The sequence below is a fragment of the Eleutherodactylus coqui genome, chromosome 7, assembly GCF_035609145.1.
Source record: "Eleutherodactylus coqui strain aEleCoq1 chromosome 7, aEleCoq1.hap1, whole genome shotgun sequence".
NCBI lineage: Eukaryota > Metazoa > Chordata > Amphibia > Anura > Eleutherodactylidae > Eleutherodactylus > Eleutherodactylus coqui.
Window position 1 is genome coordinate 147,738,326 of NC_089843.1, and position 20,890 is coordinate 147,759,215.

At 43.9% G+C, this 20,890-nt stretch overlaps 1 protein-coding gene across 2 annotated transcripts in view; it reads left to right on the forward strand.

Moving 5' to 3' along the window:
- PRDM5 (PR/SET domain 5) overlaps positions 1-14,448 on the forward strand; it is a 182,121-nt gene extending 167,673 nt beyond the window's left edge. For both annotated transcript variants that reach the window (XM_066573807.1, XM_066573808.1), the window contains 2 exons: positions 4,694-4,798; positions 13,311-14,448. In XM_066573807.1, coding sequence (XP_066429904.1) covers positions 4,694-4,798; positions 13,311-13,475 — 270 coding nt within the window. In that variant the 3' untranslated portion in view covers positions 13,476-14,448. The remainder of the gene's footprint in view (positions 1-4,693; positions 4,799-13,310) is intronic.
- Positions 14,449-20,890: the final 6,442 nt, after the last annotated feature.

The following is a 20,890-nucleotide window of genomic DNA, read 5'->3' on the forward strand; positions in this document are numbered from 1 at the left end:
GTTCTCTCTGTTATAAGCAGTACTCTACTTGGGAATTCACCTTTAATAATGCTTAACATGGTAACATGGTGTCAGTATTAATCTCATTATCCTATGCATCACTCTTTTTGTATTGGGAAGAATAAACCTTTAAATGTGGCTTTGTATATAATATTCCTTAAGTTTTAGTGAACTATTAAAAAGAAAAGAAAATGTTGCTGTGGCCCGTCAGTATGTAAGAATGAATATTCTATTTATTCAGCTAAAAGTCCACATTCTTGAAAAAAAAAATTGTAGCTCTGCCAGAAATTGATTACACGTATGTTCCGACCTTATTATTGCTAATATTTTGACTTCATGAATTAAGATATATTTTATATATATTTTATCATGTGCTCCAATAAAGAGAATGATTGTAAGAGACAGTATCCCATCTGTGGGACTTCTGAGTGCACAGTAGAGGAAGGAAGCTTTAAACCCTTTAGGGATATAGCGATCGGTGTGGAAACATAAACTAGTTGTAAGGAAATGTGTTCCTTTGGTCAGTCTTCATAAGCTGTAAAACTACATTCCATGTTTTTTCAGTGATGAGTTCTGTCCTGTGCCAACGAGGGAAAATACATCACCTTTATTTCCAATGAAAACAAAAATCATCAGTTATGTTTTCGTCTTCTGTAAAATGGTTTTATTTAGGGTCTAGACGTGTCTCATAATATTTTTAGACAAAAAAACCTTGCATAGTTAATTCATGTATGCTGGGTTTAAAGAATTTTAGTACATATAGGACCCAATTAGTAATCATCTATAATTTTAAAAAATAACAGTATATTAATAATAACCATCATTAAAGCCAACACATTGATAGAACCCAGATAAGTGGAAGTTCGAAATGTCATTATGTCAAAAAATACCTTTAACTCTGTATTTAGAAATAACCTGTTACGTCATATGAGCTTCGTGTGGCTCTAAGGCAGCAGAAAGGCGAGTTCAATCTCCCCATGATTCAGGTAGCCGGCTCAAGGTTAACTCTCAGCCTTGCATCCTTCTGAGGTCGGTAAAATGAGTACCAGCTTGCTGGGGGGGTAATAAATAAATTACTTAAAAGCGCTGTGGATTAAGTTGGTACTATACAAATAACAAGATATGAGCACCATAAACTTAGTTTATGGGCTCATAGAACAGGGGATGTGGAGTCCAGGTATGTATTGTTTTTATACTTATCGGTCTCCCCATTCCTTGGCTATCAGCTGTGGAAACTAGTGCTCGGTCCATGCATCAAGCTCTTCTCTGCTGTCAGTGTGCACTCACACACTATTGTCTATGGGTGTGTGCATGCACTGACTATAAAGGCCCGTTTCACATCAGTTTAGCAAGAGCATATTACACATGCATTTTTGCATCCGTATTACAGAGCAGTATCTCAAGCCAACCATGGTTATCCTGACTTGAACTAGACCCTGATACTAAATAAATTCCTCTGATGCTCTGAGTTCAGATACCCATGGTTGGCCAGGGAAACTCATCTGTATTACAGATACATAAATGTGCCAGTCGTATGCTCATGTGGAACTGAACTAAGGGTCCATGCTCACCACAATTGCCATGTGAATAAAACTTTTTATTTACATAGCAAACCGTATTGAAGTTCAAAAAAGAGCATTCCATAATCATTGAGTAAAGTTAATATCCATAGTAAATGTATCAGTTACCCTATTTTACCTCTTCCACACCTTGATGTAACAGTACATCAAGGGCTTTAGGTAGTTGGTGCACCTTGATGTAGTATTACATTGAGGTATTGCATGGGCATTTTCCACTGTGCCCACTCAATCACTGGTGGGAGGACAACTGTAATGTGCAGTCACGCTGCTTCCTCAGCAGCTGGGATTGGAGAAGTCACCTTTTGTCTAAATATGTATCAGCGATATGTACTCATGTAGGTCAGCAATGAATCCAGTAAAATGGAAAAAACAAGGTAGAATGATGTTTTTTTGCTTGTCTTCTCAACTGTAATTAAAGATTAAAGATGTATATATATATATATATATATATATATATATATATATATATATATACATACTACACCTCAGAATGGTACATGTAAAAACTGCAACTTGTCCTACAAAAAACAAGTCTCTGTATTGAAGAATTGAGGGGAAAAAAAGTGTATTAATTCAAGATTGGTAGAATGAAAAATCCAAAAATTATGGGTCATCCCAAAGGCGAAAAGTGGCCTGGTACTAGATAGTTTAAGGAAATTTACAATATGTAAAACTATGCACACACAGTGCTCTAGACAAGTGTGCTAGTCCATGGCAGTTGTCCTTCCAAGTTACTTGCGTATTTGAATGTCTGTTTTAACCCTCGTTATTTACAGTAGGGTCTTTTCAGACCCCAAATTATATTTTTTGTTTAAATTTGTTTAAATCTGTTGATCACATCCATTTGTGACTTTATTAGATACCTAATGTCTTGTAGATACTATCATTGTTCTGCTTCTAAGTTACTTACTTTGCTTTTATAGAAATGGGTAATTTCGCTTCAAGGGTCAGTATTGACACCATGGTGAAGTTGTCATAGTGCAAACATTATGAAGTCAAATAGGACCCTGTCTTTAAGTTTGTACAGGATGAAATACTACTGTCCAGTCGAATCCTGAAGTAAAACATCCTATGAAGTTTAAAACTAAAAGATCGCGACCTGTTGATTGCTGCATTTTTGGATACAATTGCAACACGATTCTTGTTTCACACATGCCAAAACAAAGTAATGTTGTGGTCTTGTTTAGTTCTCTCCATCATGATGATGAAATATGTGAATTATCTAAGAAACCTGATATTATTCACTACTATAACAGTACCAAAGGTGGAGTAGACACTTCGAGTCACTTATGTGCCTGATACACGATTACAAGGGGAACACAAAGATGGACTCTCACTCTTCTTTTGTATTGTCATCACTCAACATCTGTTTGGTTTACATATCAAATAATCGGCAAATGTACAGGAACATAGGAAAATACATAGGAAGAAATTCACGTCATAAGAACTTATTGCACTGGAAGTAGTCTGAAGATATGACAACCCTAAGAAGACACGATGAGTGAAGATGACAATAAATCTGTATGGCTTTGTTGAAGATATTCAGACCAGGGGAATAACTATAGAGGGTGCAGGGGATGCAGTTGCACCCGGGCCCAGGAGCCCTAGGGGGCCCATAAGGCCTTTCTTCTTCATATAATGAGCCCAGTACTATGAATAAAGCATTATAGTTGGGGGCCCTGTTACAGGTTTTGCATTGGGCCCAGAAGCTTCAAGTTATGTCTCTGTGCAGCATGGTTTAGATATGGGTACGGGTACAGATACAGATAGAGGGGGGGCCCAGCCCACCTTTTGCATCAGGGCCCCTGAGCCTTTAGTTACGCCCCTGATTCAGACTATCCCTCCATCCATGCAGACTGACAAGCAAAATCCAGAAGCTACCCAAGAACCCCAGTAAGGGCCAAAAAGCAGGAAACAGGAGATGCAGTCTGTACAAATAGAAGAAGAACACGAAAAACAAGTATGTGCCAAATACAAAATGTAGATGTGCAAAACACACTCCAAAATAAAGGTCATCTGTAAAAAGTACTCACATGTTTTTCCAGTTGAAGAAAGCAATTGAGGCGCTAGTTGACGGTGTTCCTTTCTATCAAATTAAACATTTTAATGATATCCAAAGATGCAAAGTATTCAAATAACAAAATCTGTACTTCCATAGTACGCAAAATAAGGATTTTTGTTAATGGGGTCAAAAATGACCCCACAGTTAATACTACATTGTGATATTCCACAGTGAATAGAGGGTTCATAAAGTTGAATTTTTATTTGCCGCGGCTATGCTATTTTTCAATAAAGCTCAAATTAATTTCCAACCCAGAGTTATCTGTAGGGAAGTTCTATGAATACTACCTATTATGAGTCTTTTCTAAAATTTAAAATCTTTATTGCTCAAATTGAAGTGGGAGAACTATGTAAAGTTGCTTTAGGAAATCCTATAGACAAGATAAGATGTGAGCTAACACAGATCAGAGCGCTTGTGCTTGCCTTCATCATCTTTCTTTGTTTATCACACCATTCCCCTGATGCATTACCTAGTCAGACTTTCCCTGACTTAACATATCAGTCTACACATCTGTCATGGACAGAACTTATATAGGACTACACTGTTTATTATATAGGATTATATTGCTTAACTGTATTATCCGTTCAGGTCGCAGAAAGGTCCTTAAGAAGCATATATGTTTTCCATTTATAGCTCACATTTCAGGAAATTATCTTAATCTTTTTTTAATGCATCCTATGTATATTTTGAAGTGCTTATGAGATGATAGACGATGAGCTTGGTGTACGCAAAAAATAATGAGCTGACAAGACTGTGGTGTGGATTACTGCCTTTCTATTTCGATGACTTATGCTTTGTAGGGTGTTAAACAAGCATATCTAATATCTCATGATCATGTCATCGAAGTCTGGCTGGAGAAAGTTCTTATGAGTTTTAGTGTAAAGAAAACTAAAGACTTTAGCGGAATGGTTCTATTTCTATTCATCTCTATTCATTGTCCTTCTACACTTTCCGAAGACAGTATAAAAGTATTGCGCAACAATGTCTGGAACTGAGTGTCTTCAACAATATAAGGTCTTGTGATAACTTACTTTTACATCTTTATGTATAGGAAAAGCCATACCAGTGCACAGAATGTAACAAGGCTTTCAGTCAAAAGCGGGGACTTGATGAACACATGAGGACACACACTGGAGAGAAACCATTCCAATGTGATGTAAGTTTTACAGTCTTTTTATATTAGGATTTAATTACTATGTATTATTTATATAGTAGTGATAAAGTCTTTAGCACTCTACACAGCATGTTGTAGAACGATGGCTTGAAGCTTGTATCCTTTATAAAGCTAAAGCTGGAAGTATCAACGAATTTCCAATAATCTCATATACAGTGATACCTTGGGTTAAGAGTGGCTTGGCTTACAAGCTTTTTGACTTGAGAGCAGGCTCTCTCCTAAATTTTTGCTTTGACTTAAGAGCAAGAACTTAGGTTAAGAGCCTTGCTCTTAATGGAGCCGCCGCTGTTGCCAGTGGCCCTATTGAAAGCAATGGCCTGCCGGCAACCCCTGCAGTGATTTTCGGGCAAGAGCTTTGAATATAAGCGCTTCCATAGCTGTAGTAAAAAATATATACTCACCTGTCCACCGCTGGCAGTGCTCAGGCGTGTCAAGCCGCCGCTTGTTCTCCCTGCAGGGGTGCCAGTGGTCCTATTGCTTTCAAAGGGGTAACGCCATCCCCATTGTAATCAGTGGGAAAGCTTCATGATCTGGAATGGATTAATGACTTTTCCATTCATTTCAATGGAAAAATTGATTTGACTTACAAGTGTTTTGGGTTAAGAGTAGAGATGAGCGAGCACCAAAATGCTCGGGTGCTCGTTACTCGGGACGAAATTATCGCGATGCTTGAGGGTTCGTTTCGAATAACGAACCCCATTGAAGTCAATGGGCGACCCGAGCATTTTTGTATATCGCTGATGCTCGCTAAGGTTTCCATTTGTGAAAATCGGGGCAATTCAAGAAAGTGATGGGAACGACACAGCAACGGATAGGGCAAGCAAGGGGCTACATGTTGGGCTGCATCTCAAGTTCCCAGGTCCCAGACAGGTACAACTCCGCAATGGGAATTCCGTGTGCACCCACAGCATGGGTGGCTCCCTGGAACCCACCGGCTGTACATTAATGTATCCCATTGCAGTGCCCATCACAGCTGAGGTAATGTCATGTTTAATGCAAGTGGGCTTTGGCCCACACTGCATGCCCCAGTCAGACTGGGGTTCTTTAGAAGTGGACACATGCAGTTACAACTCCGTGTGGACCCACGGCATGGGTGGCTCCCTGGAACCCACCGGCGGTACATAAATATATCCCATTGCAGTGCCCAACACACCTGATGTAACGTCAGGTGTGATGCAGGTGGGCTAAAAATTAATTGGATTACACTGTAGGCGAGGGCCCCAAAAAATTGGTGTACCAACAGTACTAATGTACCTGAGAAAAATTGCCCATGCCCAACCAAGAGGGCAGGTGAAACCCATTAATCGCTTTGGTTAATGTGGCTTAATTGGTAACTAGGCCTGGAGGCAGCCCAGTTAAAATAAAAATTGGTTCAAGTGAAAGTTTCAACGCTTTAATGAGCATTGAAACGTATAAAAATTGTTTACAAAAATTATATCACTGAGCCATGTGGGCCTAAGAAAAATTGCCCGTTCGGCATGATTATGTGAGGTTTCAGGAGGAGGAACAGGAGGAGGAGGAGGAATATTATACACAGATTGATGAAGCAAAAATGTCCCCGTTTTGGATGGTGAGAGAGAACGATGCTTCCATCCGCGGGTGCAGCCTACGTATTGCTTAGGTATCGCTGCTGTCCGCTAGTGAAGAAGAGAAGTCTGGGGAAATCCAGGCTTTGTTCATCTTGATGAGTGTAAGCCTGTCGGCACTGTCGGTTGACAGGCGGGTACGCTTATCCGTGATGATTCCCCCAGCCGCACTAAACACCCTCTCTGACAAGACGCTAGCCGCAGGACAAGCAAGCACCTCCAGGGCATACAGCGCGAGTTCAGGCCACGTGTCCAGCTTCGACACCCAGTAGTTGTAGGGGGCAGAGGCGTCACCGAGGACGGTTGTGCGATCGGCTACGTACTCCCTCACCATCCTTTTACAGTGCTTCCGCCAACTCAGCCTTGACTGGGGAGCGGTGACACAGTCTTGCTGGGGAGCCAGAAAGCTGGCAAAGGCCTTGGAGAATGTTCCCCTGCCTGCGCTGTACATGCTGCCTGATCTCTGCGCCTCCCCTGCTACCTGGCCCTCGGAACTGCGCCTTCTGCCACTAGCGCTGTCTGATGGGAAGTTTACCATCAGTTTGTCCACCAGCGCCCTGTGGTATAGCATCATTCTGGAACCCCTTTCCTCTTCGGGAATGAGAGTGGAAAGGTTCTCCTTATACCGTGGGTTGAGCAGTGTGTACACCCAGTAATCCGTAGTGGCCAGAATGCGTGTAACGCGAGGGACACAAGAAAGGCATCCTAACATGAAGTCAGCCATGTGTGCCAGGGTACCTGTACGCAACACATGGCTGTCCTCACGAGGAAGATCACTTTCAGGATCCTCCTCCTCCTCCTCCGGCCATACACGCTGAAAGGATGACAGGCAAGCAGCATGTGTACCCTCAGCAGTGGGCCAAGCTGTCTCTTCCCCCTCCTCCTCATGCTCCTCCCCCTCCTCCTCCTCCTCAACGCGCTGAGATATAGACATGAGGGTGCTCTGACTATCCAGCGACATACTGTCTTCCCACGCCTCAGTTTCCGAGTGCAAAGCGTCTGCCTTTATGCTTTGCAGGGAACTTCTCAAGAGGCATAGCAGAGGAATGGTGACGCTAATGATTGCAGCATCGCCGCTCACCATCTGGGTAGACTCCTCAAAGTTTCCAAGGACCTGGCAGATGTCTGCCAACCAGGCCCACTCTTCTGTAAAGAATTGAGGAGGCTGACTCCCACTACGCTGCCCATGTTGGAGTTGGTATTCCACAATAGCTCTACGCTGCTCATAGAGCCTGGCCAACATGTGTAGCGTAGAGTTCCACCGTGTGGGCACGTCGCACAGCAATCGTTGCACTGGCAGATTAAACCGATGTTGCAGGGTCTGCAGGGTGGCAGCGTCCGTCTTAAAGTTGCGGAAATGTGCGCTGACCAGGCGCACCTTTCCGAGCAGGTATGACAAGTGTGGGTAGCTTTTCAGAAAGCGCTGAACCACCAAATTAAAGACATGGGCCAGGCATGGCACGTGCGTGAGGCTGCCGAGCTGCAGAGCCTCCACGAGGTTACGGCCGTTGTCACACACGACCATGCCCGGTTGGAGGCTCAGCGGCGCAAGCCAGCGGTCGGTCTGCTCTGTCAGACCCTGCAGCAGTTCGTGGGTCGTGTGCCTCTTCTCTCCTAAGCTGAGTAGTTTCAGCACGGCCTGCTGACGCTTGCCCACCGCTGTGCTGCCGTGCCGCGCGACACTGACTGCTGGCGACGTGCTGCTGCTGACACATCTTGATTGCGAGACAGAGGTTGCGTCTGAGGAGGAGGAGGAGGAGAGTGGTTTAGTGGAGGAAGCATACACCGCCGCAGATACCAGCACCGAGCTGGGGCCCGCAATTCTGGGGGTGGGTAGGACGTGAGCGGTCCCAGGCTCTGACTCTGTCCCAGCCTCCACTAAATTCACCCAATGTGCCATCAGGGAGATATAGTGGCCCTGCCCGCCTGAGCTTGTCCACGTGTCTGTTGTTAAGTGGACCTTGGCAGTAACCGCGTTGGTGAGGGCGCGTACAATGTTGCGGGAGACGTGGTCGTGCAGGGCTGGGACGGCACATCGGGAAAAGTAGTGGCAACTGGGAACTGAGTAGCGCGGGGCCGCCGCCGCCATCATGCTTTTGAAAGCCTCCGTTTCCACAAGCCTATACAGCAGCATCTCCAGGCTGATCAATTTGGCAATGTGCACGTTTAACGCTTGAGCGTGCGGGTGCGTGGCGGCGTACTTGCGCTTGCGCTTAAACAGTGGCGCTTAGCGACGTCTGGACGCTGCGCTGAGAGACATTGCTGGATGGGGCCGAGGACAGCGAAGGTGAGGGTGTGGGTGCAGGCCAGGAGACGGTAGTGCCTGTGTCCTCAGAGGGGGGTTGGATCTCAGTGGCAGGTTGGGGCACAGGGGAGAGGCAGTGGTGCAAACCGGAGGCGGTGAATGGCCTTCATCCCACCTTGTGGGGTGCTTGGCCATCATATGCCTGCGCATGCTGGTGGTGGTGGCTCCCCAGCTGATCTTGGCGTGACAAAGGTTGCACACCACTGTTCGTCGGTCGTCAGGCGTCTCTGTGAAAAACTGCCACACCGTAGAGCACCTTGACCTCTGCAGGGTGGCATGGCGCAAGGGGGCGCTTTGGGAAACAGTTGGTGGATTATTCGGTCTGGCCCTGCCTCTACCCCTGGCCACCGCACTGGCTCGGCCTGTGCCCACACCCTGACTTGGGCCTCCGCGTCCTCGCCCGCATCCACGTACTCTAGGCCTACCCCTACCCCTCAGCATGGTGTATTACCAGTAGTGCAGAAAGAGAACGCTGTAATTAAATGTGCCGCTTATTGGCCTGTGGTTGGAGGCTGACGTCGCTTACGGAACGCCAGGAAATAATTTTGCGCAAGCCTGCTGTAACACTTAGCTGGCTGCGTATGAATTAGGAGGACAACTACACCCAGCACAGACCCAGAACACTGAGGACGGTCACAGGCAGCCCAAATAGATTTTTTTCCCCAAATGTTTTTGCAAAGGCCCACTGCCTATATACACTGTATATGTCTTCTGTCCCTGCGTCACCACTACTGGCCCTGGAGTATGTAAAATAACTGCAGACTGTTGCACTGTGAACTGGAATGTGATGTAACAGCCAACACAGAGCCAGGAAATAATTTTGCGCAAGCCTGCTGTAACACTTAGCTGGCTGCGTATGAATTAGGAGGACAACTACACCCAGCACAGACCCAGAACACTGAGGACAGTCACAGGCAGCCCAAATAGATTTTTTTCCCCAAATGTTTTTGCAAAGGCCCACTGCCTATATACACTGTATATGTCTTCTGTCCCTGCGTCACCACTACTGGCCCTGGAGTATGTAAAATAACTGCAGACTGTTACACTGTGGACTGGAATACAGCGGTGATTTAACAGCCAACACAGAGCCAGGAAATAATTTTGCGCAAGCCTGCTGTAACAATTAGCTGGCTGCGTATGAATTAGGAGGACAACTACACCCAGCACAGACCCAGTACACTGAGGACAGTCACAGGCAGCCCAAATAGATTTTTTTTCCAAAATGTTTTTGGAAAGGCCCACTGCCTATATTCAATAAATATATGTCTTCTGTCCCTGCCTCACAATGTATGTCTTCTGTCCCTGCCTCACAATATATGTCTTCTGTCCCTGCCTCACAATATATGTCTTCTGTCCCTGCCTCACCACCACTACTGGGCCTGGAGTATGTATAATTACTGCATGGCGCAATGCTCCGCATGGCCGATATACAAAAAAAACAAAATGTGCAACACTGCAAAAAGCAGCCTCCACAGTACTGCACACGGTTAGATGTGGCCCTAAGAAGGACCGTTGGGGTTCTTGAAGCGAAAAATACTCCTAACACTCTCCCTATAGCAGCTCCGGCACCAACAGCACTTTCCCTCCTCTATGTCAGAACAAATCTGTGGGGAGCCGCGGGAGGGGCCGATTTTTATACTCGGGTGACACCTGATCTCGCCAGCCACTCACTGCAGGGGGGTGGTATAGGGCTTGAACGTCGCAGGGGGAAGTTGTAATGCCTTCCCTGTCCTTCTATTGGCCAGAAAAGCGCGCTAACGTCTCAGAGATGAAAGTGAAAGTAACTCGAACATCACGTGGTACTCGTCACGAGTAACGAGCATCTTGAACACGCTAATACTCGAACGAGTATCAAGCTCGGACGAGTACGTTCGCTCATCTCTAATTAAGAGCTTCGACACGGAACAAATTAAACTCTTAACCCAAGGCCCCACTGTACTACCATTTATCAATTTAACTCCTTAATGAGAAGGTCATGTGAGGACTTTTTGTGGGGTGAGTTGTAGATTTTATTGGTACAACTTTTTTGGTACTATAACTTTTATTAAAGGGGTTGTATCGCGAAAGCAAGTGGGGTTAAGCACTTCTGTATGGCCATATTAATGCACTTTGTAATATACATCGTGCATTAAATATGAGCCATACAGAAGTTATTCACTTACCTTCCCTGCGCTGGCGTCCCCGTCTCCATGGCTCCGTCTAACCTCAGCGTCTAATCGCCTGATTAGACGCGCTTGCGCAGAAGGGTCTTCTGCCTTCGGGTCTGTCCGGCAGCAGCAGCGTTCTGGCTCCGCCCCCTTCTACTCGTCATCGCGTAGCTCCGCCCCGTCACGTGTGCCGATTCCAGCCAATCAGGAGGCTGGAATCGGCACACATGATGGGGCGGAGCTACGTGATGACGCGTAGAAGGGGGCGGAGCCAAAACGCAGCTCGTGCCAGACCGAGCCGAAGGCAGAAGACTCTTCTGCGCTAGCGTGTCTAATCGGGCGATTAGACGCTGAAGTTAGACGGAGCCATGGAGACGGGGACGCCAGCGCAGGGAAGGTAAGTGAATAACTTCTGTATGGCTCATATTTAATGCACGATGTATATTACAAAGTCCATTAATATGGCAATACAGAAGTGCTTAACCCCACTTGCTGCCGCGAGACAACCCCTTTAATGTTTTTTGAAGGGCTAGGAGAAAAAAAAACACATCAATTCTGCCAAAGTTTTTTTTTCTTTGTACAGCATTAATCATGCATCATAAATGACATGATAATTATTTTTTGCAGGTAAAACAATTATATCAATACCAAAATTATATATTTTTAAAAGGTTTTTCTACTTTTGCACACTAAGGGCTCAGTCAGACGGGCGTTTTTTCGCGCGATTTGCGCATGCGCATGCGTCCGGCGATTTATAAAACCATTGCTTTGCAATGGTATCGGACACATGAGCGCTTTTTATGCGCTCGTCCGATAAATTATGGAACAGAAATCGCAGATCGCACCTATCTGCGATTCCTATTCTCTTCTCTATATGCGCTCAATGGGGCCGGCGGCAGCAGCGCCGACCCCATTGAGAACATATAGTAGACAAATCATTCTCCTCTGCCACAGCTGTAACAGAATGACAGAAGAATGACGTTTGCCCATTGAATTCAATGAAGCCGGCAATACAGCCGGCTCCATTGAAAGCAATGGGCTGCCGGCGATTGCACGATGAATTTTCGGGAAGGGCTTAAAAATATAAGCCCTTGCCGGAAATTCATCCAGAAATGTGTAAAAACAAAAAAAATATATATACTCACCTGGTCCCGGCAGACGGAGTTCAGCCGCGGCCGGCCGGCAGTTCTGCGCTGAGCCAATCAGAGGCAGCACTTACTCACGCATTCATGAATTCATGGATGGGTGTGAGTGAGAGCTGCCTCTGATTGGTGAGGCTGTGACCAATCAGAGGCAGCTCATTCAGCAGGCGGGGATTTTAAATCCCCGGCTGCTGAATACTACTCAGAGCAGTTCAGGAGAACTGCCAGCCGGCCGCGCTAAACTCCGTCTGCCGGGACAAGGTGAGTATATATATTTTTTTTGTTTTTACACATTTCTGGATGAATTTCCGGCAAGGGCTTATATTTTTAAGCCCTTCCCGAAAATTCATCGTGAGATCGCCCGCAGCCCATTACTTTCAATGGAGCCGGCTGTATTGCCGGCTCCATTGAATTCAATGCGCTGGACAGCTCTGGACCGTTTCTATTGAAACGCGGCTAGGAGCAGATTTTTCGGGCGATTTTTCAGCCCCGGTCACACGATTTGCGGATGCGCATCCGTCATGCGATCCGCAAATCGTGGCAAAAAACGCCCGTGTGACTAAGGCCTAAAAACCTTTTTGGGGATTTTTTGGTTTATGCATCATTGCATTTAAATTCAAAGTTTCATAAGGTTTTTACTTTTCCATCGATAGAGCTCTGAGAGGGCTTGTTTTTCCGTGACAATATGTAGTTTTTATTGGTATCATTTTGGGGTACATATGGGTTTTTTGATCACGTCTATTGACTTTTTGTGGGGAGGTGAAGGTGCACAACAAAGGTGTTTTTCTTTTACTATTTTCTTTACTTTTTGTACAATTTTTATGTCCCTGTAGGGCACTTGAAACTGTAATGCTATGATTGCACTGATAATACATTGCAGTGCTGTACTTCTGTACTGCAATACATTATTGTTTTTCATAGTAATCCCAGGCAATGGCAAATCTAGACGTCACTGTCTGACATCCGGTTTTCATGGCAAACAATTGTCCCTCCGTGGTTACATGGTGGAGAGTCAATGACATCCCTCTGTGAACACTTTACATACAGTGATTATCATTGATGGTGGCATGTAAGCTGATCCCCGCTGCTGCAGAGGGAGGCTGGCTGTAACAGCTACTAAGCCCACGCCATCCATAGGATGTAAGTTTAAGTCCATTTGCAGCAACTCCTTCCCAGCCAGGATGTACATTTACGTCCCGGGGCGGGAATGGGTTAAGAAGTCAAACAATGTTGTTATTTGAATTTGCTCATGTATGAACTGTATTTCCAAATGGTGCGTCTTTTAATTATGCCATGTGATACCTATTTTTTCAGGTTTGTGACCTATCATTCTCACTCAAAAAAATGTTGATCCGACACAAACTAACTCACAACCCTAATCGTCCCATGGCAGAGTGCCAGCTGTGCCACAAGAAGTTTACAAGAAATGACTACCTCAAGGTGCATATGGAGAATGTGCATGGAGAAACGGACAGTTAATTTGCAGCTGCCAGAAATGATACTATGGATTTTGTTTACTTGGGCGGTACACAAAATAATTCCATGTCTGAGACATACTATGTTTGTACAAGGACCAATACAATAATAAGCTGTGTTCATATTAGCATTGTGGCTGTTTATAATATTGCCATGACCAGTAGAATGGATCTGTAAAGTTACAATGGGATCCATTGGGATCCAGCTATTCTTGCTGACAAAAATGCTGACCTGGAAGTTCGCTCTGCGAATGTAAACAGTCTTAACATTTGTGAAGCTACTCCAAAGGGTAATAGTTGGCACTTTATATACTTAAAAAAAAATGGTATCTGATTTTTGATTATTTGTCACAAGTATGCCTATAGGAGTGCTGTTAGCAATAAGGCAGCAATTCAGTTTGCATATTTAGGGAGGAAAGGGATGGATAATGCTTGAAAAATGTTTCATCCACTGCTGTATGAAACAATCGGTTTTACATAGGGTATGGCTAGAGCTATACTATGTGTATTATAATGTGAAGCTGTGCTATAATATGGCAGTTCCAACTATACATACTGTAGTAGTCTCATTGACAAGATCATTCGGTTATTTACAGATGACAACTTTGTGGAGCAATGCAATGTCTTGTTAGAGCAGTACAGTTACCGGTAGTACATACCAGTTTTCACTATGTATCCCTAATATAAGACTTCAAAATGTCAAAATGTGTTTGTTCTGTATTGTTCTTGTAACTCGTCCTTTTTAAGTTTTGTAAAGTTTTGTAAAGTTTAACAGTATGCTTTTATACTTTTTGACTATTTTTTTGTGCTCTTTGGTCTGTTAGAGCAATAGATATACGGTACTGAGAGAATGTGGTGTTAGGTGAACTTGTATTGATTTTTTAAATGAATGTTAATGTGCAAAGGCCACATTAAAGAGGAATAATAGTATCAATTCTTTTTACATAACGTTTCACAGGACAAATTTGGGCATTAGGGTATTGCTTTTCAGAATAAAATGTCAAGTAAGCACAAAACAAAGTGGACGTGAGGATGTGTTTCTTAATTAATATTATTGTAGCATGCTAAATAAATTGAACAATATAAAGGCTAATTCCCACAGGCGGATTTCTGCCGCGTATCACGCGGCGGAAATCCACGGCGTTGCGCCACAGCTATAAGGTTCTATTGAACCTAATAGTGCAATGCTCACGGTGTAGAATTCCATTGCGGAATTCCGCCCCGTGAATTCTTCCGTACTCACCTGAGGCATGTTCTATTTGCCGCGGGCGTATGCGCGGACGGCTTCCATTGCACTCAAGGGAAGCCGTCCGTCACGCTTACTTCCGCTGTGTAGCACAGCGGAAGATAGCGCAAAAACACTTTCCCGCCTACCGCCGGCCGCGTCATATGCACTCTACTGCGCATGCGCGTCGGAGCATCACGCGGGATGTCGGGCAGTGGATCCGGAGGTAAGTATGGCGTGTCTGGGGGGGCGCCGTGACGGGCTCCGCTGCGGTATTCCACCTGCAGAGCCCGTCAAGGCCGTGGGCATTAGGCCTAAGACAGCTTTTGCAGAGTCAAAACTAGGCTTTCCTTAATAATGGGCAAAGATTCAGTTGGTTGCCGTAGCTTTGTATTTTTTTTTTTTTATAAATGTCTTTATTGCACAGATCAGGTTACACAAATAGTAATGTCATAAATTTGTTAGAGTCCTTCTTTCTTTGTATGTGTGTGTTAGTCCTAACCTGTTTTTTTTTTTTCCTTTTCTTTCAATTACTAAAAAACATAACAAACTCAACTTTAAAACACATAGTTGACATACATTAACTCAGTCTCTTGATCTACTACGACCACCTATATTTTTGGTCTACTGACCTGTGTGTTGAGGATCTTCAAGTTTGTGGAGGCCTCCCGTGTCCACGGCACAACTCATGTATCACCCTAAACAGGTATTTCCCCAGCTGCTATTTGTTCCTGGAACCAGCAGGTATAGCTAAAGCAGTCCCTCAGTTTATCTTTTACCCTTTGTGGTAGTTGTTGGATAAAGCTCTCCCAAGTTTCGAAGAAGGCTTGTACCTTTTTTTCCTTAAATAATGATGTTTCTGCCCAGTCCATTTGGAACAGGAATGCTAATTTGTCTAGGAACAATCTGAATGGGGGCCCTGTTGGCTGAATCCATGTTTGCAGTATGGCTTTTTGTCCTGCTGCTGCTATGAAGTGTAGTAGTTTTCTTACGCCTCTTGTGCAGCGGTATGTTTCTGGGTCTAGATATCCAAATATTGCCCATGTCGGCTCTTGTGGGCAGAAATTCGTTAAATGTGTTTTTGTAGCTTTGTATTTTTAATAAATACCCTAGCCAAGGCAGTTGCCGAAAAATCGCTCAAACGAGGGTTTTCAATTGCTAGTTGTCTCATGTAAAAGCAAGACCCAAAAGAGTACTGAGCGAGAAATTGCACATTAGCTGCTAGTCGCTTCATTTTAGCTCACTGAAACAAAACAACTAGTGAGCGACTTCTTACTCAATGTGAACAGGCAGTCATTCATCTTTGAATGACTGCCTGTTCACAGTAAATGGAGGCTGGTGGCTGGAAGAGGTCTCAGGCCTGAGGATTGTGCAAGACTTAACTGATCTCAGATCCAAACTTGGGATCGTCACTCGTAGACATACCGCTAGGTCTGGTGGCCTTTTTACTCTCTTAAAACCCACAATTTTAGACTTCGTCACTCAGGCTGTAGACCATGTACTGCATCTCACTAGGTGGGAACAGTACTATTTCTATCAACTGCACGTGCAGTGATGCAATGTGTTTTTCTTGCACTCACCTGTGTAAATATCGCGTAAATGCTGGAACACTCTAGAGGTTTTCTTACAGCTTGATGATGACCACCTGGCACCCAGCACCAGGTCCACACTATAGCGTTCTTCTGGAACTAGAGGTCCCAGAATTGTGACTTCGGCTCTTTGGGAACTATAACTCTCATTAGTATCAATTTTGGTTAATTTTGTTCCTGGACATTCGCGCTGGATGTTTTACCAGTAGTCCACCATCATATGTGTAACCTGTGGTCCTTATTTCCTGGTGAAATCATTCACCCTGTTCATCACCTACATCACCATGACAATCTGGAAATCCATCCAGAATGACTGAAGGTCCTGCAATCTGATGCTCATGTTACACCCAAGTGTTCAGAAAGAGAAGTGCGCATATTCTCCACAAGTTCATCGGAGTTTGCGGTCTTATAGTTCCGAAGGAAATACTTTACAACCATACAAAACAGCGACTGCGCACATGCCTCAAGGTTGTCTGCTGAATCTTGGAGATAGTCTTTCATGAGATTTGTGGTCCATCGAATTTACCTGCTTTTAGCTTCTCCAGGTTCATCGCAGGAAATTTTCTACATTTGTAGACAAAACACGTTCCACTTCTTTTCAATGTCTTTACAATTTGGTTCATTAAACCAAGTTTGATATGCAGTGGTGGCGATATGTATCATATGTACTAATAGTAAGCAAATGCTTACTAACAAAATGAGATAGTGACATCAGGAATATCTCAAAAACTTGAGTTCCTAGAACAAAGAACTGAATCAGTGGCACAAAAGTACACAAAATAAGGTCTAAAATTCCAGGCACCATGATAAAATATTTATTTTGTTCCCCAGTGTTATTTCAAAAAGCTTTCCATAATTCAAGTGTACGCTTTCTTGCAGTGACCTCACCTTTCAAGTTAAATTAGAATTATTTCTCAATTTCATCCGCCTCATTTTTTGTTAACTTGGAAGAGGGGTTGATTCCACATATGATCCAATGCAATTTTCAATTAGCTTGCCACAGTTACATACCGCATCCCCTCGAAAATAGGTCCTACCCCGATAGTAGGACCTACCGGGTTTTCAAGTTGAAATATAAGGCCTGCCCCGAAAATAGGACCTAGCTAATGTGCCCGTAAGAAAAAAAATCAATACTCACATGGTCCACGGCGTCCCGGTGCAGCATCCTCCTCGTCTCACAGCTAATCTTCTGCTGGTGACGGCGTTTTGAATACCCTGCCTCCAGCAAATCAAGCGCTGTGATTAGCTAATTGAGCGCTGGCAGCCAATCACTGACGGCGCTTGATGAGCTAATCACAGCCATTCAGTGAATGACATCACTGAATGGCTGTGATTGGCTCATCGAGCGCCGGCTGTGATTGGCTGCCGGCTCTCAATTAGCCTATCACAGCGCTCGCTTTGCTCAAGGCGGGGTATTCAAAACCAGCAGAAGACAGCTGTGAAGCGAGAAGGCCGCTGCGCCGCTGCCGGACACCATTGGGAGGCATCGGGACGCTGCGGACCAGGTGAGCATAAGACCTCCACCAAAAAAATTAAACACTGTGCCCTTTTTGCGGCAAAAAAATAATATAAGACAGTGTCTTATTTTTGGGGAAACACGGTACCTAGAGTACTCAGATTTACCACATTACACTCATCCATTACTTATAAACTTACTGTATACATAAATTTTCAGTATCATAGGCATGCACAGCCCATTTAATTAAGGTGGAAAGCTATTTGCAGAGATTTTCCACTTTTTTACCACATTGTGCGGAGTCAGAACCAAGCTTAACATACAGATATGGTGCCAGATCTAATCCTAGTGCACAGACACAACAAAAGAGCCAAGTTTATTACAGAGGTGTTGTATCAGAACCAGGCTCTGTGCATAAATGCAGTGCCAGAAAAAAGTTGAATACATGCATACAGTACCAGAACCAAATTTGGCACATAAGTACAATAACAGAACCAAGCAAGCTATGTAAATACAGCACCCGAGCAATGTTCAATGAATAAACTCGGTTCCAGGTCCATAGCCCAATTCAGGGTATAAATACAGTACCAGAAACAAGCTTGGTACATAAATACAACACCAGAACCAAGCACAATACATAGATAAACTACCAGATCCCTATGACACTCTAGGTATTGGTCAGTAAACCACCACTCTGGCTGGGACACTCATTCATGTTACAGGCATATAAATACGCTCTTAATATGCTCTTGGGAAACTGACCTAAGTATACACATGTGACACCGGTATCCTATCTATCTAATTGTCCAATCTTACATTGGCTTGTAATGCCTAACTATATAGTTTTGCCTCTGTGACTGAAAATTACATGCAACTTTAAAACAAGACCACACGGGCATAACATTTGCACAGGTGTATCATGCACTGCTGTGAGCTAGAGTAAAGAATTTAGTCAGAGGAGCTACAGCCCTATAAAACCCTACAGTCACCAATGTTTGTTGTCATAGTTGGCCAATTATAATAAAACTAAAATAGGTTTATTATTAAATCATTAGTATTTTATAAAATATTTCACTATGTATAAGATATAAAAATGAAATACTTTGAGACTATACAATCTGCTTTAGGGAGCAGCATTTCTGAAATGTTACATTCCTTATACATTAAAATGTTATAGCATAGTAAAACAGTCATATAACTAAGAGCAGATTTATTTAACCTCTTACTGTGAATGTACATGTTGCAAGCAGATGGCAGCATGTGTAATTACAATGGGACACAGATATGAAAAGAAGCTGCAAGTGAACTCATAAGCAAATATGTAGCTCCAATACACAACATTTATATAATGAAAACCTGTGTAAAGGTGCATTTAGACACAAGAATGATTGCTCAAAAGATGGCTTTTGAGAGATCATTTTGCATAATCTACTAATTAGTGCTAATGCCTATTAGTACCAATTAGTAGTGTGTGAGACGCTGTGAGCTGAATTTGTTCAGATGACCACCCGCTGTACTCTGAATAAATTCTCTTTTTTCTGCCGGCGGGACTGACAGCTGAAAACAGCTGAGGCAATGCAATCAGCTGTTATGAGTGGTCCCCGGGCAGAACTGAAAATCCATCCTTCGGCAGAAAACTGCAAGATGGGCACATTTACACGCAACGATTATCGCTCAAAAGATTGCTTTTGAGCGATAATCATTGTGTCTAAATGGGCCTTAAGACTTTCCAGGCTTTAAATGGGTATGACAAGAGATGGAGCAAAGAATATATTAACATTCAGCATTACACTAGTATATGTACTCTTATCACACAATACAGTAAGGCCCCCTGCACACGGGTGACAATTCCGCGGCTGGATTTCCCACACAATTTTTGCCTGCGCCCACTTGCATAGAATTGTAATAGATCCTAGGCAGATGGCAGTGATTTGTCTGCATGAAAACACACGCGGAAAACATAGTAACATAGTATGTAAGGCCGAATGAAGACATTGTCCATCTAGTCCAGCCTGTCTATCCTACTGTGTTGATCCAGAGGAAGGCAAAAAAACCCAAGGCCAGAAGCCAATTAGCCCTTTTGGGGGAAAAATTCCTTCCCGACTCCCTAATGGCAATCAGACTGTTCCCTGGATCAACCCCTAATAGTTCCTACCTGCCTATATACCAGGATTGACACTTAACCTAATATTTATATCCTGTAATATCCTTCTCCAGAAAGACATCAAGTCCCCTTTTAAACTCCTCTATGGATTTTGCCATCACCACTTCCTCCGGTAGAGAGTTCCACAGTCTAACATATCGCGGCATGTTCTATTTCTGTGCGGGTATCGCAGAGGCCCGCACAGAAATGTCAGTGGTGACGGGCCAGCTCCTCTCTGCGCATACGCCGGGTGGGAGGCAGCCAGCACACAGCGCAGAGAGGAGACGCCGGGAGTGGGTGAGCCGCAGGGCTGTGCAGGGGCATGGGTCCACATCCTCGCAGCGGGATCCAACTCAGCCATCTGCAGGCGGCCTAAGTCTGATATTTTGGACTTTAAAAGCAAGACTAAATCATTCTAAGAATAGGAATCATTGGTGACTACATACAGATTCCCTTACGTTTTGCCTGCAGTACAGCCATGGGGTATTACTACCACTGTAAACTGTGAGATTGTTGGATCTTTTAATTAAATAACAAGAGACTAACTATTACCCCCACACACCCCATATATATGTTTAATTAAAGTTTGCCTACTCTTTGTATTTTTCAGTCCTGCAGAGTGTTTTACTCATTTACCTTAAAACTCCTCAAGCAGCCCTCTGCAACAGTAGATGTGGGGTTGTTTCGAGTTGCTTTCTTCTTTTTAGTCCGTAGGGCATGGATTCAGCCACAGGTCCTTCTCCTCCAGGTATCTTTCTGCAAATAGTATAGACCGGTAGTACTCTACTTCTGTTTGTGTATTTTCTTTTGTTTGTGGTGAGCCATCCCCCAGGGCAGAGCCTGGTGTCTAAGGGCACACAGCTCTGCACATACCTGAAGACCTTCAACCTAACAGCATGAAGGTTGACCAGCCCCTACTCAAAACTACAGGGATATCTAGGAAACTTTACATCCTTTTCAGTCAGTTTAAAAAAACCTCATTAGCACTTGCCAGCTTGTCGTCCAT